The sequence below is a fragment of the Neolamprologus brichardi genome, chromosome 23, assembly GCF_056152115.1.
Source record: "Neolamprologus brichardi isolate AB-2024 chromosome 23, ASM5615211v1, whole genome shotgun sequence".
Taxonomy (NCBI): Eukaryota; Metazoa; Chordata; class Actinopteri; order Cichliformes; family Cichlidae; genus Neolamprologus; species Neolamprologus brichardi.
Window position 1 is genome coordinate 19254762 of NC_142125.1, and position 23919 is coordinate 19278680.

At 41.1% G+C, this 23919-nt stretch overlaps 1 protein-coding gene across 6 annotated transcripts in view; it reads left to right on the forward strand.

Annotated features, from left to right (window-relative positions):
- The first annotated feature begins 231 nt into the window (after window positions 1–231).
- The window catches only part of LOC102791731 (protein NLRC3-like), a 31212-nt gene continuing 7524 nt past the window's right edge, over window positions 232–23919 (forward strand). Inside the window, exons 1-11 of one of the 6 annotated variants that reach the window (XM_087836797.1) lie at window positions 232–320; window positions 405–487; window positions 3971–3985; window positions 7124–7206; window positions 7375–7597; window positions 7690–7709; window positions 7755–9595; window positions 11654–11827; window positions 11979–12129; window positions 16843–16848; window positions 23685–23766. In XM_087836797.1, coding sequence (XP_087692923.1) covers window positions 232–320; window positions 405–487; window positions 3971–3985; window positions 7124–7206; window positions 7375–7597; window positions 7690–7709; window positions 7755–9595; window positions 11654–11827; window positions 11979–12129; window positions 16843–16848; window positions 23685–23766 — 2767 coding nt within the window. Of the gene's footprint in view, window positions 321–404; window positions 504–703; window positions 803–2004; window positions 2008–3970; window positions 3986–7123; window positions 7207–7374; window positions 7612–7689; window positions 7710–7740; window positions 9596–11653; window positions 11828–11978; window positions 12135–16842; window positions 16849–20325; window positions 20354–23684; window positions 23767–23919 lie in introns of all 6 variants that reach the window. The other 5 variants (XM_087836796.1, XM_087836793.1, XM_087836792.1 and 2 more) reach the window with 5 other exon arrangements.

Here is a 23919-nt window from a genome sequence, read left to right on the forward strand (position 1 = left end):
TCATTGAACAGTAATTTGTGATGTTTAACTTTGCATTACCATAATAGTGACGTGTCAGACAAAACAAGAATGAAAAGCTGGCAGAGAGTAAGCAACCTTGCCGCTGCTGGCTCCTCCTACACTCTGTTTGCATCAACCTAACATAGAATTGCTGTAACTCTACTCTAGCCACATGATTGGTCATGAACACAGAAAGTGTGTGTGAGCTGATATGGATGTGAAGTCAGCAGCATGGATCAGTGTGAGGACAGAGAGGAGGGAGTCCCTCCCTCTAAAAACACTCTGTGTGGGGAACATGGGAGCCAGACCAAAGCTCAGAGGTGAGATGACCATCTCTAACTGTCCATGACTCTTCTCCATGTCACAGCTCAGCACTCACATCACTGCTCCATCACTATTCACAGGAACCAACCTGGACCTGAACCCAGCTGTGTGTCCTTAAAGAGTGACACGTCAAAGGATCTTCGTATTCATTTTAGAGAAAGACATCTATCTGACACAGAGTAAGTATGTCTCAGTATTAAAATGGGGCTGAAAAATATTTCAGAGGACAAATTGTTGATAGTTTGCTCCATCATATTCATCATGTTTGTAATTTGTTTTCTTCTAGATTATACAAAACTATTTTAGTTTCCCTACTAATTGTTGGGGAAAAAAATCAGAATTTTAACCTAGTGTCCTTTTGTTTATTTTTCTCTGTCAGGATGTATCAGAAAGCTGAACTCAGCTGTGTGTCCTTAAAAAGCAACATGTCAAAAGATTTGAATATTAATTGTAAAGAAAATTCTTCTGCTGAACAGAGGTAATCAGTCTTTAAATGTTGTTACTGACTTAGTTTGAACAGTTTGTCTGAACATATTTTTCAAACATGGTTAATGTCACAGCTCAGCTCTTTCTCTCACACATTTCTATGTTCATATGTAAAGCTGTGTTTTTCGGAGTTTGTTTTTATTTCTTAAACACAGCAGTCAAGATTTAAAGAAGGCATATTATAGGATGTGTTTCTGCAGCGAAGAAGCTGAGCGTCATTTTTACAAATAGCACAACTGACCTAAAATCATGCCATTGGTGAATCTGTTGACTCAAGAGAGTTAAACGACTCTTAAAATGAAGTGCTTTGCTAAGAGGTAGAAATAATGAACTGAAAATGAGATGCTGGACAGGCTCTTTCACCTTTTTTTAACCTTACGAAAAGAATAGTGGTGAGGTATGTGTCAAGGAGTGCAGTGTGGCAGGCAGGAGTAGGACCCAAAATGCAGGCGCTCAGACTCAAGGTGTTAACTCAAAGTCACAGCTTTATTGGCTGGCAGGAAAAACCATACAAACTAAACTGGGAAATAACAAACTAAGACTCATGGGGGAGACACAGGGAGATCCACACATCAAGAGAGACAACGCAACACTGACTCAGAGAAACACAGGGTTTAAATACACTGGGAAGTAACAAGGGGAATGAGACACAGAAGGAGAGCACAGCTGGGAGAAATCAGAACTGACGAGACAAGGGAGCAAAGTAGGATACACTCACATGAGACACAGACCTTCAAAGTTAAACAGGAAGACGCAAACTAGACTAGGGGAGACAGAGCAACTAAGAAACACAGATAATACCAACAACAAAGAGACACAGAGGGCAGCTACTAAATACTCAGAGAACTAAACAGAATACAAGAAAACCAAACTAAGACACTACACTAAAGAATAAGCTGGGACAACAAAGAGAACTAAGAACATAATACAAAAAACTCAGAGGCACAAGAAACTCAAAACACTGGGTCACTGACCCAGGACCGTGACAGTATATGCAACAGATTTATGTAAATGTAAACTCTGAACTCTTTGAGAGATGATTTAACTGCTTGATGTTGCTGGATATAAACTGCAGTGGAAACATCATTCCCTCAATCCCATTTCAACTGCCTCTTAAAAACAAGCCTTTGGTTTCCAAACAACTGAAAATCCACTTCAGCAAACAGGAAGTGATGCTGTTGTAGGAAGTTAGAGAAGGTAACACTAACTTTGCTGCACAGATTTCACTTTTATTCATAAAACTCAGAGCATCAAAAATGAATCAAACACTGGTTATTTTTAAATTTCTATCTTAACTCTGAAAATCAAATAAAAATCAAACTCTTATCTGCTAAAGTGTTGAATAGAAAGTTTGATCTTTAACCTTTTGGAGAACAGTTCAGTTGACAGAAACAGAAATTTGAAGCATTTCCATGTAAATGTTTATTTTGTGTGGTGCCCCTGGTTTGGCCCTTCGAGCAAATTAACTTTTAAGGTCGGGAGGAATTTGAGAAAGTTCTAGAGTACATACGTATGTGTGCAAGCATAAAAAGCTTCATTGTAAATACATTGGGACAGACTTTTATGACACATATGCATTTGATAGATGTCAGCTCACATGTAAAAAAATAAAAAATAAAAAAAGGGAAAAAATAAAAAAAACTGATGCAGAATGCAGAGTTTTTTATCAAATCATGATTTTTGAAGTATCTATTTAATCAAGTTAGAAGTAAAGCAGTGTGTTTAGTTTGTGGAAGCATATATTGCTCTGTTTAAGTACTGGGGTTTGAATTGCCATTTAACTGTTAGAAATTACCTGAGTCACATTAGCTGTCTGTTATTATTAACACAGCAGCTAGTGTACTGTAGTTAGATTAAAGATAAATAATTATGGCAGACTGAATGGGTCGTGGGATGAATATGGCAGAGCAGATTAGGGAGAACATGGAGAACCAAGTGGTTTGCTAGCTATGCAGATCAATAAGGAACCCATAGCCGAACTGAGCAGAGGGTCTGGAGTTTGGAGAACTATAAAGCAAAGAATGAAATCCAGAGCAGAATCAGACAGGCTTTCAGGCCTGATAAGCAGAGCTGAGGACATGGAGAGCTGCATACTGATGCAGAGCCGTGTGAACGATAGATGTGAGAGCATATCGAGTATTTTCCTGGGAATCAGCACACGAGTTTGAAATACCATCGTGACAGCCCTAAAAGACTGATTTGCTCATGAAGCCGTGTGCTTGGATTGACTCAGGCTTAATGTACAAACTGGGAGATGTTTGTTCACCCAAAAATGTCAGATTTGGGTGGACTTTTGGAATCTTTGAAATTGTGTAAAAACATGTACATTTTGTGCAAAATGTTTTTTGAAAATCCTGATTTTTATAAAGTGATACCATGTTGGCATTTTTACTATACCTTTTTTGCATTTCATTGCCTATTATATATAATAATATTATTATATAATATTATATAATTCAGAAGACCCTTATGAAAAGAACACCGAGGGAACAGTTTACCCTGCCCGGGATAGGGTTACCGGGGCCCCGCCCTGGAGCCAGGCCCGGGGAGGGTGCCCGAGGGCGAGCGTCTAGTGGCCGGGCCTTAGTCCATGGGGCCCGGCCGGGCACAGCCCGAAGAGGAGACATGGGCCCATCCTCCCGCAGGCCCACCACCCGCAGGAGGCGCCATAGGGGTTGGGTGCATTGTGTGCCGGGTGGCGGCCAGGAGCGGAGGCCCTGGCGGACTGACCCCCGGCTGCCAAGACTGGCAATAGGGACATGGAATGTCACCTCTCTGGTGGGGAAGGAGCCTGAGTTAGTGCGTGAGGTTGAGAGGTACCGCTAGATATAGTCGGGCTCACCTCTACGCATGGCTTGGGCTCTGGAACCAGTCTCCTGGAGAGGGGCTGGACTATGTCTCAGTCTGGAGTTGCCCCTGGTGAGAGGCGGCGGGCTGGGGTGGGTATTCTAATATCCCCTCGGCTTGCTGCCGTTACGTTGGGGTTTTTCCCGGTGGATGAGAGGGTTTGTTCCCTGCGCCTTAGGGTCGGGGAACGGGTCCTGACTGTCATCTGCGCTTGTGCGCCGAGTGGCAGTTTGGAGTACCCAGCCTTCTTAGAGTCCCTGGGGGGGGGGGGGGGGGGGGGGGGGGGGTGCTGGAAGGTGCTCCCCCTGGAGACTCTGTTGTCCTGCTGGGGGACTTCAATGCGACAGCGAGACCTGGAGGGGCGTGATTGGGAGGAACAGCCTCCCTGATCTGAACCCGAGCGGTGCTTTGTCATTGGACTTCTGTGCTAATCACAGTTTGGCCATAACGAACACCTTGTTCGAACATAAGAGTGTCCATAAGTGCACATGGCACCAGGACGCTCTAGGCCGTAGGTCGATGATCGATTTTGTAATCGTATCACCAGACCTGCGACCATATGTTCTGGACACTCGGGTAAAGAGAGGGGCTGAGCTGTCAACTGATCACCACCTGGTGGTGAGTTGGATCAGGTGGCGGGGGAGGACGCTGGACAGACCTGGTGCACCTAAACGCGTAGTGAGGGTGTGCTGGGAACGACTAGCAGAGGCCCCAGTCCGCGAGATCTTCAACGCACACCTCCGGCAGAGCTTCAACAGCATTCCGAGGGAGGCGGGGGACATTGAGTCCGAATGGACCATGTTCAGCGTCGCCATTGCCGAAGCTGCTGCATTGAGCTGCGGCCGCAAGGTGGTTGGTGCCTGCCGTGGTGGTAATCCCCGAACCAAATGGTGGACACCAGAGGTGAAGGGAGCCACCAGGCTGAAGAAGGAGTCCTATCGGGCTTGGTTAGCCTGTGGGACTCCGGAGGCAGCCGACAGGTATCGACAGGCCAAGCGGAATGCGGCTCGGGCAGTGGCTGAAGCAAAAACTCGGGTGTGGGAGGAGTTCGGAGAGGCCATGGAAAAAGACTTTCGGACTGCCTCGAAGAGATTCTGGCAAACCGTCAGGCGTCTCAGGAGGGGAAAGCGGTGCTCTGCCTGCACTGTGTATAGTGCTGGCGGAGCGCTGCTGACATCCACTGAGAAAATTGTCAGGCAGACCGGGGTGGTGGTCCCCATCTTTAAGAAGGGGTACCGGAGGGTGTGTTCCAACTACAGGGGGATCACACTCCTCAGCCTCCCCGGGAAAGTCTATGCCAGGGTGCTGGAAAGGAGAGTTCGTCCGCTAGTCGAACCTCGGATACAGGAGGAACAATGCGGTTTTCGTCCTGGTCGCGGAACACTGGACCAGCTTTTCATCCTCTCGAGGATACTTGAGGGTGCATGGGAGTTTGCCCAACCAGTCTACATGTGTTTTGTGGACTTGGAGAAGGCATTCGACCGTGTCCCTCGGGGTGTCCTGTGGAAGGTGTTGCGGGAGTATGGGGTGTCTGGCCCATTGCTACGGGCCATTCGATCCCTATACAACCGTTGCAAGAGCTTGGTTTGCATTGCCGGCAATAAGTCGGACTCGTTCCTGGTGGGTGATGGGCTCCGCCAGGGCTGCCCTTTGTCACCGGTTCTGTTCATAATTTTTATGGACAGGATTTCTAGGCGCAGCCAAGTGGCGGAGGGCTTTCGCTTTGGTGGCCTCAGAATCTCATCTCTGATTTTTGCGGATGATGTGGTTCTGTTGGCTTCATCGGGTGAGGGCCTCCAGCTCGCACTGGAGCGGTTCGCAGCCGAGTGTGAAGCAGCAGGAATGAGGATCAGCACCTCCAAATCTGAGGCCATGGTTCTCAGCCGGAAAAGGGTGGAGTGCCCACTCCGGGTCGGGGATGAGTTCCTGCCCCAAGTGGAGGAGTTCAAGTATCTCGGGGTCTTGTTCGCGAGTGATGGGAGAGGGGAGCCGGAGATCGACAGACGGATTGGGGCTGCAGCTGCAGTAATGCGGACGCTGCACCGGTCCGTCGTGGTGAAGAGGGAGCTGAGTGTAAAAGCGAAGCTCTCAATTTACCAGTCGATCTACGTCCCTACCCTCACCTATGGCCACGAGCTGTGAGTAGTGACCAAAAGAACGAGATCGCGGATACAAGCGGCGGAAATGAGCTTCCTCCGAAGGGTGGCTGGCCTCTCCCTTAGAGATAGGGTGAGAAGTTCGGCCATCCGGGAGGGGCTCAGAGTAGAGCCGCTGCTGCTCCACATCGAAAGGGGCCAGCTGAGGTGGTTTGGGCATCTGACAAGAATGCCCCCTGGGCGCCTCCTGGTTGAGGTGTTCCAGGCATGTCCCACCGGGAGGAGGCCCCGGGGCAGACCCAGGACACGCTGGAGAGATTATATAGCTCGGCTGGCCTGGGAACGCCTTGGTATTCCCCCGGATAAGCTGGAGGAGGTGGCTGGGGAGAGGGAGGTCTGGGCCTCTTTGCTTAGGCTGCTGCCCCCGCGACCCGGCCTCGGATAAAGCGGAGGAAGATGGATGGATGGATGGATTATATATACATCTACTTTTACGTGTAGCAGTTAATAAAGTGATTAAAAATAAGTTTGAATGGTTTATCATGTGGACCCTTGCAAAACTGATTTGTCCTACCATATAGAGTCAGAATACAGGTGGACAAGACTTTTTTTTTTTTTTTTTGCCTGTCCCATTTGGTTCTTTAGCCGTCAGAATTGTTGTCTGAAGACCAACAAGGATACCCAATGGATTTATTTTGCCAAATGGATCATCATGGCATTGCCGTATTGGTCCATTTGATCGACCTTTGTTTTTATTATTTATTTTATTTTATTTTCAGTTGTTACAGACGGGACAGACATGAGTGAGGGATAGGAAAGGGAGAAAGAAAGAGGCAGGCAAAGAAAAACAGAAGGGAAGAGGGACAGTGAGAAAGGGGGGGGGGGGGGGGGGGAATATCTCCGGGATCACCTGTTGAGAGAAAAAGAATAGAAAACAAGCAAAAAAAAAAACAAAGCAACATACTAAACACAACACCATCGCATTAATCTAGCTAAGTGTAAAGAGCAGTAAATACTAAATATTGAATGTTGTTGTGCAGCACGCAGGACAGACAGCGCACAATGTGCTTTGAAGTAGCAGCCAAGAAAGGTGTGATTTAAGTCTACGAGAAGACTTTTTCCATTTTAGTTGATCCACTGTGGAACTGCCACATCCACTCAGTTTGTCTGGTATTTGACACTCCTGTTTTAAATTATCTTTCTGTTCTGTTTTCTCTTCTTTCTTTCTTTTTTTTTTACTGAAACATATTTTGGAACTACTATTTGGAAAAATGCTATATAAATAAGATATACTTGCTCCTAAGATCACTTTGTGGACCTTTAGCTCATAAACTCAAATCTAATGTGAGCTAATTCTTCATGACTCCTCCACAGGTTGGACCAGGTGACTGTAGAGATACCCAGTGGTCAGTCTGCCCAACAACATCAATCAAAACTGGACTCCATACTTATGGTCTTTACTTATGTGCAGCTTTTACCCATTTTCCCTTTACTGTGATCTCAATCTTGCATTATTGCTCCATTTTCCATGCTATGCTTTTTAGACTACTGTGTCAACCATGGATGTGATGTTTAGTTCCATGATACCTGACTAGGTCCTTCATAAATTATTCTGTTCCAGCTCCTGGAAGCCAAGATTGTAATGTTTGTGAAGAATGAGCTGAAGAAGATCCAGAAGGTTTTGAGTACAAATTACCTAGGTTGTTTGGAAAGTCAGGATGAGGAAGTGTTGGAGGGTGAGGATGAGGTGTGTAAGAGGAGCAGCAGAGAGGCATTTGTGAAGATTACAGTGGACTTCCTGAGGAGACTGGAGGAGAAGGAGCTAGCTGACTATCTGCAGAACAGTAAGATGATTTCTGTAAAGATTTGAAATATGGGAAAGAATAATCTCAGGTTTCAAAATTTGTGGTTTTTTTTAATGTATTTTTAAAAGTAGGAAGTAGTAAAGTTTATTTTGTTTAAGAATATGTCTTTTCTATTCTTAAAGAATTTCTCATTCAGCATCCATACCAGCAAAAACTTAAATCTCAGCTGAAGAAGAAATTTGAGTGTGTGTTTGAAGGAATTGCTAAAGCAGGAAACCCAACCCTTCTGAATCAGATCTACACAGAGCTGTACATCACAGAGGGAGGAACTGCAGAGGTCAATGAAGAACATGAGGTCAGACAGATTGAAACAGCATCCAGGAAATCAAACAGACCAGAAAAAACAATCAGACAAGAAGACATCTTAAAAGGCTCACTTGAAAGATATGAACCAATCAGAACAGTGCTGACCAAGGGAGTGGCTGGCATTGGGAAAACAGTCTTAACACAAAAGTTCACTCTTGACTGGGCTGAAGACAAAGTCAATCAGGACATCCAGTTCATATTTCCATTTACTTTCAGAGAGTTGAATGTGCTGAAAGTGGAAAATTTCAGCTTGGTGGAACTTGTTCATCACTTCTTTACTGAAACCAAAGAACGAGGGATTTTAACCTTTGAAGACTTCCAGGTTGTTTTCATCTTTGATGGTCTGGATGAGTGTCGACTTCCCCTGGATTTCCACAAAACTAAAATCCTAACTGATCCTAGAAAGTCCACCTCAGTGGATGTGTTGCTGACAAACCTCATCAGGGGGAAACTGCTTCCCTCTGCCCACCTCTGGATAACCACACGACCTGCAGCAGCCAATCAGATCCCTCCTGACTGTATTGACAAGGTGACAGAAATCAGAGGTTTCTCTGACAAACAGAAGGAGGAGTACTTCAGGAAGAGATTCAGAGATGAGGAGCAGGCCAGCAGGATCATCTCCCATATCAAGACATCACGAAGCCTCCACATCATGTGTCACATTCCAGTCTTCTGCTGGATCACTGCTACAGTTCTGGAGGATGTGCTGAAAACCAGAGAGAGGGGAGACCTGCCCCAAACCCTGACTGAAATGTACATACACTTCCTGGTGGTTCAGGCCAAAGTGAAGAAGGTCAAATATGATGGAGAAGCTGAGACAGATCCACACTGGAGTCCAGGGAGCAGGAAGATGATTGAGTGCCTCGGTAAACTGGCTTTTGATCAGCTGAACAAAGACAACCTGATCTTCTATGAATCAGACCTGACAGAGTGTGGCATCGATATCACAGCAGCCTCAGTGTACTCAGGAGTGTTCACACAGATATTTAAAGAGGAGAGAGGACTGTACCAGGACAAGGTGTTCTGCTTCATCCACCTGAGTGTTCAGGAGTTTCTGGCTGCTCTTCATGTCCATCTGACTTTCATCAACTCTGGAGTCAGCTTGCTTAACGAGCAACAAAACACATCCCATCAGTCTGAAAGAAGAAAATCTGAAGATGAATACTTCTATAAGAATGCCGTGGACAAGGCCTTACAGAGTCCAAATGGACACCTGGATTTGTTCCTCCGCTTCCTCTTGGGTCTTTCTCTCCAGACAAGTCAGACCCTTCTACAAGGCCTGCAAACACAGACTGGAAGGAGTTCACAAACCCGACAGACTCTTCTACAACCTTTACTGACACTGATGAGAAGTAGCTCACAAATTAATCAGAAAACAGTCCAGTACATCAAGAAGAAGCTTAGTGAGAATCTTTCTGCAGAGAAAAGCATCAACCTGTTCCACTGTCTGAATGAATTAAATGATGTTTCTCTGGTGGAGGAGGTCCAACAGTCCCTGAGTTCAGGAAGTCTTTCCACAGATGAACTGTCTCCTGCTCAGTGGTCAGCTCTGGTCTTCCTCTTACTGTCATCAGAAAAAGATCTGGATGTGTTTGACCTGAAGAAATATTCGGCTTCAGAGGAGACCCTTCTGAGGCTTCTGCCAGTGGTCAAAGCCTCCAACAAAGCTCAGTAAGTACCAAACGTTAATTTAAACCCTATGCTGGCTTTAATGGAAATCAAAACCAAATTTCTTATGACTTAAACTTTTTTTCTCCAGGCTCAGTCGCTGTAACCTGTCAGAAAGATGCTATGAAGCTCTTTCGTCTTCTCTCAGACTGGAAGACTGTGAACTGAGAGCTCTCAACTTGAGCTACAATGACCTGAAAGATTCGGGGTGACACTGCTGTTTGCTGGACTAGAGAATCCATGCTGTAAACTGGAAATGCTGAGGTATGGAAATGTTACATTTGGTTTTATTTGAGACCCGGTTGACAATTGCAAGTTGCATTTCATTTAAACAAGTCTGGAAATGGTTGAGAGTAAATCTTAACATTGTTATTGCTGCTGACATGGACCCTGTTTTGCATGGGCCTGGTCTCCTCTAAGCTTCAGCTGCGATTTAGGGACTGAGAGCAACAGCTGCTCAGCTCACCAGAGTGAATGAGGGGGGACATGGGGACATAGGGCTGCAGAAGATCAGACAAATATACAGGCACCAGACCGTTTAAGAATTTAAAAGCCATAAAAAGAATTTTGAAATAGATCCCAAATTCAATTGGAAGCCAGTGCCACAGCATTTTACACCAATTGCATGCATGACAGAGTGCCCTGGCCAACTCCTATTAAAAGGGAATTGGACTAATCCAAGCGGGACATTATAAAACCATGAAAGACAGTTTCCAAGTCCCACCTGGATAGAAAATGTTTAACCTTTGAGAGAGTCTTTGAGTCTTAGGTGATAGAACGAGAATTTCACCACCCAATACTGTCCCGATTCTTAATATTGAGGATAAGAACAAACCAAAACTGGCCCAGAAGAGTTCAGTCAAATGATGATTTTATTGAACACACGCGTGGGAAGATGTATACAGCAACACATCAGCATAGATCTCTGCCCAAAAGCACACTTCAAAATGGTTTTAATATGTCAGGGTTCAGCCCCTTCATGCATCAGCAAAGAGTATGACATACATCAGTTACAGTAAATGATTAACTAAAAAGCTAAAAACAGTTAGACAAGATCCCTTTTTCATCAACATTTTACCATATATGGCAGTTTGTTTCGACCCTCACATCTTCCAGATGTTTCCTGTTGACTTACAAGTTTCTTAACTCCTCTTTTGTCACTTGTTGCTGGGCAGGACACAAATGCAATTTCAAGCTAAATGAATTCCAGGCCTTCGGCCTAGGCTATCTTCTATAATTGTTTGTATTTGTAAGCGTGCATTCTACTGCTCGAAGTCAGTTACACAATATATTGTCGGGACCATCGCGCCATTATGTGGTCATCAAAACTAAGTGCAATACTGATTTTTACCACAAGATCAGTAACCAAGCTCTTCAAGTCAGGGGTCAGAGCAGCAAAGTCAACATATGAGGTACTAGAGAAATGACTGGGACCGAATAGAATTACTTCCATTTTACGTTCAGTAAAATTTTTAAAAAATTTAGAGCCATCCATGACTTTACATTGCTAAGAATATCAAGCAAGTGTATAATCAAGGAGCTATCAGAGTGATTAAAAGGTAGCATTGATTGATTGGCTTGACGTGACCTACCATGGAAATAGGGAGAGCCCTCCATTTCTCAATGTCCTTTTTCAGTTTTTCAACTTGTTCAAGATAATTCAACTTAAAGATCAATTTAGGATCCTTGGGCAAAATAACCCCCAGGTATTTCAGTCTGTATGTAAATTTAAAAGGCAAAGTTTTCAAAAAATCTACATCAAGGTTTGCAGTTAAAGCCACAAACTCACTCTTCTGCCAATTAATTGTATAACCCGAGATTTTCTAATAGCACAGGAACAGATCGCTCAGGATTTGACAGGAACAAAACCACATCATCCGCATATAAAGAAATTTAGTGCTTGATCAGTCTGACAGGGTCAATGGAGGGCTTTATTTATTTCTAACAGTAGATCACAAAACATTTAGCGTTTGAGATTACATTTCACACAAATCAAGTTGAATGAAAAGTTTGAATTTCAACTTTTAAAATAATTTTCTATTGGGTTTGGCTTTTTTTCAGACTGAGTGGCTGTAACCTCTCCGAAACTAGCTGTGTAAGTTTCTCTTCAGTTCTCAGTTCACAATCCAATAGTCTGAGAGAGCTGGATGTGAGTGACAATGACCTGAAGGACTCTGGAGTGAAAGTTTTGTCTTCTGGACTGGAAAGTCCACATAGTAAACTGGAAACACTCAGGTCAGCTTTCTTCAAATGTTCAACTGATGACTGTTTAATATCTGGTTTACATTAGTGTTTGATTGATGTAGGACTGCGTCAGCTATGATTTGTCAAATTATGAAAGCTGTGGCAGCTCTTTTCTTTTTAAGAGCATTTTTCATGTCTACAGGCTGTCAGGCTGCCTGATCACAGAAGAAGGTTGCAGTTTTCTGGTCTCAGCTTTTGGCTCAACTCCTTCCAATCTGAGAGAGCTGGACCTGAGCTACAATAATCCTGGGGAGGAAGGAATGAAGCTGGTGAGGCAGCTGAGACGAAACACTGTGAGGTATGTAGATGGCTGTTGCAGCCACAGATGATGTGAGTGTCTGAAACTGTAATTCACTCTGACCCTGTCTGATTACTTAATGCTAGAATCTTCTTACTCTGCATATATCCAAAAATCTCCATGAACAACAGTGGCATAAGCTTTTCAATCTGATCCATGCAAAGGAACAGTCTTGAATTTTTACTTTCTGACATTAATCAATTCAACTTTCATCTCTGTGCATACCCCCTCGAGCGAATTCCCCCTCAAATTCAAGGTTTTTTTTTACTACTTCTATGTTTAAAACAATGCCGGCGGGACAAAGACAAAGAAAAAGAACAAGAAGATACATGAACCAACTGAACAGTATTTTTCAGAAGAACGAGAGGACACGCACGCTGATATGGCTAACTCAGATGAAGAAAACAGTGAGGGGGCCAAACTCGAATCTTCGCAAGAGGGCATTAAAAATATCAGCCAACAAATCTTTGACCTCCGGACGGAGATGAAAGCTGACTTCAACGCATGCAAAGAAGATTTGAGGTGTGAGTTGAAAGAAGACCTGAATAAATTCAAGAAGACACAAACCAACAGCTAACGGCCAATAAGCTAGCGGTCCAAGAATACGGCGAGAAACTTGAGGAAGCCGAAACACGAGTGGCGGGGCTCCAAAGCTGGTCAGCGGTGGCCTACGACGCTCTGAGACAATTGCTAACGGAGCAGAGGAAACTGACCGAAAAGCTAGAAGACCTTCAGTCTAGATCGAGAATAAATACAAGCTTTGTTGAAAATGTGATCCGAAGAGAGAGGCTAATACCTGATGGCACTGACCCACAAATATAACGGGCTCACCCGTCTCTCGGTCCTAGGCCAGGTGCTGATGCCACTCCCCGTTCCATTGTCGTCTGTTTTCTTCAGTTCAAAACAAAGGAAACAGTCCTCAGAAACGCATAGCAGAAGAAGATCCTTGTGAAAGACAAGCCCATTGGTTTCGACCATGACTATGCTGCTACGGTAGTACAACAGTCCCGTGCATATAGAGAAGTGAAAAACGCACTTAAACAAAAGGGCATACGATCTCCATTAACAAAACTCTAGATTCACAGGGACACGGGCCCTCAGGTGTACCAAAGTCCGGCCGAAGCGGTACGAGAAATGCAGCGGAGAGGATTTAGGGTGGAGGAGCCACGCGAAAGAGGAGGATTTGACCCTACGTCTCTGATAGAGCCACTGGAGCAAATGTCACCATGGCAACCCGTGACCCGGAGAAGCAACGACGGAGCCATTCAGAGCGCGACAAACTACAAGTGTTCCAGCACAGAACAACTTAACTTCAGAGAAGGGTTTGACTTTATAGATACTCTATCAGTGTGGGGACAGAAAACTCCAAATAGGTATCTGGCTCTCCCGAATAATTAATATGTTCTTTATGGTTCAAGTTGTATATAATCGCTCTACTTTGAGGTAGCCAACAACTTAAGATAGGATGAGTGTGACTCAGATCGTGGTTCTCACTGATTCTAAGAGAGGGCCCTCACTTTTTGTGAGGCTTTCTCTCTCATAATTGTATGGGGGTGTCTCATTTACTTCATATTGGGAGTCATACTGCAGTGTTGTTCAAGTTTTGGATTCTGCAGCTTTCTTTAATTGTTCATCTATTAGTTCTACCGCGTTTTGGTTTAGGTTTCGTTTGTTTTAAAGGTCAGTGGTGGAGGATCATTTCATTTTCACAAATGTATACTATGTCATAGTGTCTGGAAATAATGTTGCTTAAAGAGTATTAAAAAAAATTGAAAAAGAAAATAAGAATATAATCTTTCTGACAACTAGTCAAACTAGATACAAAACACATATAAACAGACACTTAAACTTGACACTTGAGGAAACGGGACTAGTGGATGTCTGGAGATTACTGCACACTTCACAAAGGGATTACATACATTACTCAATTCCGCACTCAGTGCACACCTGGATTGATTATTTTTTTATGCAAAAGGAAGAATGTCACAGAGTGTTAGACTGTAAAATTGCGGTAGCAGATGTCTCGGATCATAAAGCAATTTTTCTGACAATTCAGTTGGACTCACTTCCAAGGAACACAGTTTGGCACCTTCATGTAGGGCTTCTCCATAATGAAACCATTACAAATTATGTTAAATAAGAAATAGATACATTCATTAAAGAGAATAACAACGGAGAAGTGAATCCTCTAATTCTTTGGATTCAATGAAAGCCATTCTGCAGGGAAGCTTGATAGCAAAAGCCTCTTTTGTTAAAAAAAAAAGAAAAAAGAATTGAACAATATAATCAGCTGACAAAAAATTAAAAAAAGAGTTGGAACAAATTTTCAGGACTTAAAAGGACCTCATAGTACAGAAACAAATTTTAGAGGTTAAAATACAAATAGAAAATTTATTGAATCAGGAAGTGGAAAGAAAGGCAAGATATCTGAAACAAAATTACTACGAACTGGGCCCTAAATCCACCAAATTATTAGTTGCGAAAACAGCAGATAGATACAGCAATGCACAAAATTAGAAACTCCTTAACTCAAGAGTTGGAAACTGAACCAGAAGAAATAGATAACATTTTTAACAATTACTACCAGAAACTCTATCTGCAAGAAGGAACTGTAGATGTACAATCAATAAGAAATTTTTTGTACTCACTAGATCTACCCAGCATCGGGAAAAACCGAAACGAAGTACTTACTAAGGAAATCACAATAGAAGAACTGAACAAGGCAATCAGGAGAGAGAAATCCAACAAAACCCCAGGCAATGACGAGTTCCCTGTGAAATGGTATCAGGTATTTCGGGAGAAACTAAACCCTATCTTGCTAAGAACCACTGTTGGGAAAGTTACTTTGAAAAATTAATTAATTATAGTTACTATTTACTTCTTCAAAAAAGTAACTGAGTTAGTAACTGAGTTACAAGATTCTAAAGGTAATTAATTACTTGAAAAGTAACTATTGCATTATGTCTAGCCCTCTGGGGTCCAGGGTATTATTGGCCATTTTTAACTACTTTTGATTTTCCCTCTACATTTCACCTTTAAAAACTATTTACTTTGCCTTGTTTGGTCTCATCCTTTTCAGCACAACCTCATGTGTCTGAATTTACAGTTATGTTTTCATTTTGACATACTGTATTAACACAATTGATCTAAAATCACACAAAAAACATAAAATCAGAGTAGAAAAAGTTATATTTATTACTGTTACAACCACAAACATGTTTAATGAATCATATTTCATAATTTTAAATGCAAATATAAATTGTCAATTTTAAAATCCTATTCACACGTTTTGCAAACAACAAAGTTATTTGCAGCCATTTACCTTTTACCCTTTTTATTTATAACCATTTCAAACTATTTCCATAACAATCAGCTGTTCTGCATTCAGTAAGATGCCACACAAATTATTTGTGCTACTCCAAAAATTTCTGTCCACTATAAAGGAGAACATCACAGCCTGATACCTGCAGGTCTGACAGCAGCAGATGCATCACTCCTGTTTTTTACCTGGAGACAGCAGTCACCTCATTGTTCTGACACACAACACAAAACTATCCACAACACTACACACTAACTAAACAACACTACACATTAACTACACACTCCAAACACGCTAAACGTCACAAATCTCTCACATTTCAAAACTCGCTCTCTCTTTTTCTGCTGTCTTTCTTTCTCTCTCTCTCGCTCTCTCTCTTTCTGCTCTCTCTCTTTCTCTCGTCGTCACTTCTAAAATTTCCCCCTCTTTCTAAACAACCAAATGTCATGTTGCCATATCATTTTTTGATTGGTCGACATAGTGCATTTTTCCACTAACACAAAAGGGCAGTTTTTTTGTTTTGTTTTTTTATTTTGCTCATAAGCAGAGAGTACTTGCTAGCGCTGTCCTTAGACAGTAAATGTGACGAAACTATTGAATAAAAAACGCAGCGTATATATTGTTTATCATGACTCTGGTGTTATATGGCCTATCAACACAATTTAAAAACTGGTATATATCACCTTTTTGCTTTGTCAACTTGAAGTGGCCATGTGATTGGCTTACCACTACTTTATTCTTCCTTAGTCAAACAGCAGCATTCATGCAATTGTTTTGCCCCTTAGCTACAGGTGTTGTGCCAAAAAGTGATTGTCACCCGCAGGAGCGTGCACAGCTGCTTACAGCTGTAGCGCCCAGATTACTTACAGCTACTTCCATGCAAGTGATATAAGATGCGATAAGCTGAAGACAGCTTCAACCATCTGTTTATTGAAAAATAGTAATGCGACCACACCACATTTTCTTGTTAGTAACAGTAACGGCATTGTAACGATAGAAATAGCAATTAGTTAGATTACTCGTTACTGAAAAAAGTAATGCCGTTATTCCCATCACTGCTAAGAACTCAAATGGATAATAAATAATGGCCAGAAACCCCCTGTCGTGAAATGATGCTATTGTGTCTTTGATCCCCAAGGAAGGAAAAGATAACTGTGCAAATTATAGACCAATATCCATCCTAAATGTAGATTACAAATTGTATACTTCAATTATAGCTAAATAAATTTAACTATTTATTAACGATCTAATTGAGGACGACCAATGTGGATTCATTCCAGGGAGGCAAACACAGGACAATATCAGGACACTACACATACTTCACAAAATTGATAGTAATAAATGGGATGCAGCTCTTATTAGTTTTGACGCCAAAAAGGCTTTTGACAGGGTTGGGTGGGAATTCTTGTGTCAGACTTTAGAAAGATTTGTTTTCACTCAAGACTCAATACAATTGATAAGGGCATTATATCACCAACCTGTAGCTAAACTTAAAATAAACGGATCACTATCACCATGCTTCAGCCTTCAACGCGGAACAAGGCAGGGATGTGGATTAAGTCCCATACTTTTCGCATTATATATTGAACCTCTGGCTCAAGCAATATGACAAGAGGTAGAAATAAAAAGGGTCTTTATAGGAAAAAGGGAACATAAAATAGGATTATTTGCGGACGATGTAATGCTGTATCTGAGGGACTTGAACACCTCCCTTCCTAAGCTTTTGGAAGTAATAGCAGAATTTCATGAATGCGCTGCATATAAACTGAATATTGCAAAAACACAAATGATTCACTTAAATTTTGTCCCAAGTAAAGAAATTAAAGAATGCTTTAATATCAATTGGAAAATTACAAAAACCAAATATTTGGGAGTCTTCATAACAAGAAGTCCAGATTCATTGTACACTTCAAATTATTTTCCAATCACGGATGATATTAGAAAAGACTCGGAGAGGTGGTCAACATACCCATTGGACTTTAGTGATAAAAATGAATATAATGCCAAGGCTGCTGTACATTTTCCAGGCACTGCCAGCTGAAATTCCATCTCAACAATTTGAGGCCTGGGATAAAATGTTGTTGAGATTCATATAGGGAGGCAAAAAGGCAAGAATACGCTTCTCCACTCTGCAGTTGCCAAAGGACAAAGGGGGTATGGCTTTGCCTAATTTTTAATTATATTTTCAGGCAGCACAATTACATTCTCTATGCCTATGGTGTGATAAGTTCCTACAAACCATCAACGTGTCTTTTAGACCCCATTCCTACAAAACTGCTCAAAGAAGTCCTGCCATTGATTAATTCTTCGATCTTATATATGATCAACCTATCTCTAATAATCGGCTATGTATCACAGGCCTTCAAGGTGGCTGCAGTTAAACCTTTACTCAAAAAGCCATCTCTGTAGACCCAGCAGTCTTAGCTAATTATAGGCCAATCTCCAACCTTCCTTTCATATCAAAAATCCTTGAAAGAGTAGTTGTCAAACAGCTAACAGATCATCTGCAGAGGAATGGTTTATTTGAAGAGTTTCAGTCAGGTTTCAGAGTTCATCACAGCACAGAAACAGCTTTAGTGAAGGTTACAAATGATCTTCTTATGGCCTCTGACAGTGGTCTCATCTCTGTGCTTGTCCTTCTTGACCTTAGTGCAGCATTCGATACTGTTGACCATAATATCCTATTAGAGCGATTAGAACATGCTGTAGGTATTACAGGTATTGCACTGCAGTGGTTTGTATCATATCTATCTAATAGACTCCAATTTGTGCATGTAAATGGAGAGTCCTCTTCACACACTGAGGTTAATTATGGAGTTCCACAGGGTTCAGTGCTAGGACCAATCCTGTTTACATTATACATGCTTCCCTTGGGCAGCATCATTAGAAGACATAGCATACATTTTCACTGCTATGCAGATGACACCCAGCTCTATCTGTCCATGAAGCCAGATAACACACACCAATTAGTTAAACTGCAGGAATGTCTTAAAGACATAAAGACTTGGATGGCCACTAACTTCTGCTTCTTAACTCAGATAAAACTGAGGTCATTGTACTCGGCGCTGAAAAGCTTAGAAATATGGTATCTAACCAGATTCTTACTCTGGATGGCATTACCTTGGCCTCCAGTAACACTGTGAGGAACCTTGGAGTCATTTTTGACCAGGATATGTCCTTCAACGCACATATTAAACAAATATGTAAGACTGCGTTCTTCCATCTGCGCAACATCTCTAAAATTAGAAATATCCTGTCTCAGAGTGACGCTGAAAAACTAGTTCATGCATTTATTACTTCCAGGCTGGACTACTGCAACTCATTATTATCAGGATGTCCAAAAAACTCACTGAAAAGCCTTCAGCTAATCCAAAATGCTGCAGCAAGAGTACTGACAGGGACTAGAAAGAGAGAGCATATTTCTCCTGTTTTGGCTTCCCTTCATTGGCTTCCTGTTAAATCCAGAATTGAATTCAAAATCCTGCTCCTCACATACAAGGTCGTAAATAATCAAGCCCCATCTTATCTTAATGACCTTGTAGTACCATATCACCCTATTAGAGCACTTCGCTCTCGCTCTGCAGGCCTACTTGTTGTTCCTAGAGTATCTAAAAGTAGAATGGGAGGGAGAGCCTTCAGTTTTCAGGCCCCTCTTCTGTGGAACCAGCTTCCAGTTTGGATTCGGGAGACAGACACTATCTCTACTTTTAAGATTAGGCTTAAAACTTTCCTTTTTGCTAAAGCATATAGTTAGGGCTGGACCAGGTGACCCTGAATCCTCCCTTAGTTATGCTGCAATAGATGTAGGCTGCCGGGGGATTCCCATGATGCATTGAGTTTTTCCTTTCCAGTCACCTTTCTCGCTCACTATGTATTAACAGACCTCTCTGTATTGAATCATATCTGTTATTAACCTCTGTCTCTCTTCCACAGCATGTCTTTTATCCTGTCTTCCTTCTCTCACCCCAACCGGTCGCAGCAGATGGCCGCCCCTCCCTGAGCCTGGTTCTGCCAGAGGTTTCTTCCTGTTAAAAGGGAGTTTTTCCTTCCCACTGTCGCCAAAGTGCTTGCTCAGAGGGGGTCATATTATTGTTGGGTTTTTCTCTGTATCTATGAAGCGCCTTGAGGCGACTTTTGTTGTGATTTGGCGCTATATAAATAAAATTGAATTGAATTGAATTGAGTAATTAATACACTGCAAAGTGGAAACAGATTGAGACACAAAATAGCACGGATTATAATGTCCAAACACTGTTAGGAGAAGATACCTTACCTGACATTGTTAAAACAAAACTCAATCCCATAACCCAGTTTTCACTTCAAACGTGGTACTCTAACATTTAAAACTGAAAGGTGGCCACAAAAAGTTGAGATGGATAGCCTTGTGCAATAGTGTTAAACCAGTACAATATGACAAGGCTTTCAAAGAGTGGACCAATGAGGGCCTAACTGCTTTCTGTTTAATTACCAGAAAGGACAAAGTTAGGAGCTTTCAAGTGCTTAAAGACATGTTTGAATTGAAAAACCAGAATTTGTTTCGATATCTACAACTTTGAGATTATTACAATAAAGAGATAGCTGAGGCTGAGATGATTAACCCTTTAATTGAAATGATGTGTGATGCCTGCCAACAAAAAACTACCAAACTAGTATCTAAATTATACCTCAATTTGATGAAGAACCAAAAATTTACCTCATTATATGTAAAGACAAAATGGGAAGAAGAACTAAAACTATCAATTACAGATGAAATATGGTACCAGATATGTGGCTCACTTCAAACATCTACAAATTCCCTACAGTGGCGGGAATTTGATTGGAAATGCTTTATTAGTTTTTTTTTTAATCACTCCTCACATTAAGAGTAGGCAGTTGGGCATACAGCAGCCTTGTTGGAGAAACTGTGGTGAAGTGGCAGCTAACCACTCTCACATCTTCTGGTCTTGCTCTAAAATTCACTCATTCTGGAAAACAGTGGGTGATACTCTACAAAAAGTATTAGGTTACAAGGTTCCTGAGGACTGTACTGCACTATTATTACTGTCCTTTATTTAGACAAACGTCCTAATTTCAACAAATTTTTAACATGAAGGTTTTGGTATCACATAGGAATCTTAAACTACAGTATTTTATTTTATAATTAAATTCTAACTTGGAATAAGGTTTCTGCAACTGAACTAATCTCCTACTCAGTGTAACTCCTCCACTGCCTCCTTTTGTCTTTTTTTTTTTGTTTGTTTTTACTTTCTATGATTACTATACAATGTCCTTTAAGTATGTTCTGTTTGTTAAAAAGGAAAAAAATGCTAATAAAAACAGATTTGCAAAAAAAAAGCCAAACACTTTACCTTTTCCTCAGTAACCAAATACTACATGTTGCCTTATAATTTTGTTATTGGCTCATGTGGTTCATTTTTCCAGCAATAAGAAAGGGGGAAGTCACTCAAAACAAAATAAAAAAGTATGTTTGTTTGTTTTTTTTTTTCATTTTTCTTTTGGTTTCTTTTGGTCACTGAGATTTGAACCCGTACAATATTTTTGGTCCTTGATTCACACTCGTCTGCACCCTCGGAGAGACTGCTGGGGAGCCATCCCAGCAGGAAACAGAGGCTACCCTTGTAAGACACACTTTATGATTAAATAAACCCCCGATCAGACTGTTATATGTCACCCCAAGTGTTTTAGTAAATGGTATTGGATCATCAGAATTCTGTTTACAGAGATCAACAAGACAGGGGGACCCGATTTCCCCATTAATTTTCACTTTAGTAATTGAACCACTGGCAGAGACCATTAGAAATAATCAAAGTATATCTGGATACCAAATTCAAGGATTTGAATTTAAAATTTTACTATACGCAGACGATGTTCTGCTGTTTGTCACCAATCCCCAGGATTCTATACCCTCTGTATTATCTATTATAGAAAATTTTGGATATTTGTCCGGGTATAAGGTTAATATGAACAAAACTATTGCTATGCCACTGGGAAATCTGCCTATGACATGCAATATTCCATTTACCTGGTCGGGTTTGGAATTTAAGTACTTGGGAATACACATTTCACCTAATATAAGAAGTATATTGAAACAGAACATAGACATAGTTCATAAAAGCGTCAAAAAAGATCTTTCTAAATGGATGGATCTCCATGTCTCCTGGATGGGAAGAATAAACTTAATTAAAATGAATGTGTTGCCACGGCTTTTATATCCCTTACAAATGCTCCCAATAACTCTTACCAAAAAAATTGTAAAAGAAATTGAAAAAGATCTGTCAAGGTTTATTTGGAGGGGTAAGAAACCCAGATTAAGTATGAAAACGTTACAGCTGTCCAAAGATAAAGGGGGTCTTGCCTTTCCTAACATTTTGCTGTATAACTGCTCATGTCATAGTAGAGTTATACATAAATGGATCCACGCATATCTAAAAGAGACAGAGAATCCCCTTGAAGCCTGGACATGTTCGCCATTTAATCTCCTAAGCGAACTAGTGAGTAAATATATTAAAAAACATAACAAAGTAATGATTGATACTTACTTAAAAACATGGCATGATATGAATAAATACACTGAAAGTAATCCTATACTAAGTTATCTAACACCTTTTATAAATAATTGGCACTTTACACCGGGTGGGTGATATGTTTGATGGTAATGTCTGTATGTCTTTTGAGCAGGTCCAAAAGAAATATGGAATACATCAAATGGATTTTTTTGCATTTTTACAGGCTCATCACCTAATTACTTCGTTTTGATACTTTGCACAATACAATGCAACTAGGACCCATGGAAAATTTCTTTTTACACTTAAATGCAGATAATAGTACTATAAGACAGTTTTACAATACACTAGAAGGTTATAACAAACATGATACTGGAAAACTGATTAGGAGTTGGGAGGGTGACCGCCAGTGTCATTGTGATGATCATGCCTGGAGTGAGTGCATACAATCTGTGCATTCTTTATTTCTTAGTAACAGATTTAAAGAATCGCAATATAAAATTTTACATAGACAGTATAGAACGCCTATTTTTCTGAATAAAATTGGTCTGCACAATGTATTAAATGTAAATCTGCGGCGGGGTCCTACTTGCACTGTCTTTGGACTTGCTCAAAAATCTCAAAATTCTGGCTCTGTGTAACAAAAGAATTAAAAGGTATATTTAAAAGCAGAATACAAAAAGATCCAGCTCAGTATTTATTGGGGCTGCCAATTCTGAACAAATAAAAACAAATATATACTATTATGTAAATTATTGTTTTTGGCAAGAAAATGTATTCTTTTCAGTTGGATTAATGAAAAACCACCAACAATAACTCAGTGGTATAAAGGAATCTTTAGAGTTTTACCAATGGAAAGACTGAGTGCAAAATTAAGTGCCAATGAAGATATTTTTTTGGATATATGGCGCCCGCTATTGGATTGCTTACCTGATGATCTGAAGAAAACCATAGTGAGAGGGGCAGCCCCACTCCAATGGCGGGTTGAGTTTGTCAGGACAAATGTGTAAATGACTGGTAGACCGAATTATATATACTGTATTAGTTTTTCGTTTACATGTCTCAGACTGCTTATTGTGTTTGTTTGTTTTTTGTTTGTTTTGTTTTTTTCCCTCAGTTGTTGTTGTGGTAGTGGTTTTTGTCTTTTGGGGTTTTTTGTTTTAATTCATGAAATAGAAGTCTCAATGTGATGTAAATACATATTTGAAACAGTCTTATTTGCAATGACGTTTCATCACAAGATGCTGATTCTCTTATTAAACTGAATCAATAAACGCTGTCAACTAACAAAAAAAAAAAAAAAGAAAGAAAAAAAAAAAAAAAAAAAACCCTAATTGAAACCTAAAGGCCTCTTTCACGCAGAAAGCAGTATGTGCTATGATGACTGCTGCATTTGCCCAAAATGTGTCTTACACTGACGGCTGGTCTGTACCTATGCTTCATCATTGTTTGCACTTAGTACAGCCTTTACATGTACTATATGCAACCACTCCCTGACACCCTGAATGTATGTCAGTGTGTTGAATTTTGACTGTGGCATGTGTCAACTGCTCCCTGAACATATCCTTAATAATGGAGGTTATGATGTCATGTGATTATGATTTTTGCTCTTTTGAACGTTAGACATTTTCTTCAAGTGTATGAGTCAAAATGTATGATTGTTCCTTGATCAGTGTCTAACAGTATGTGTATGAGAGTGATGTAGTGTTCATGTGTGCCTGCTGAAAGAGACTGTGCTGGTCTGACCCCCCTCCTCCTTTCAGGGTGGAGCCTGCTGGAGTCCGATGGTTGAGACCAGGTCTGAGGAAGTGTAAGTGTGTTTTTAATGTGATTCATGAAAACAAAGCAGCACACATTCAACCATCTTCAAACTGTCACATCACTCATTCACATCTCTGATGTCAGAAGTCATCATCAAAGAGCCAATCAATGAACAGATGATGGATCAATAACTGCAGCTGTA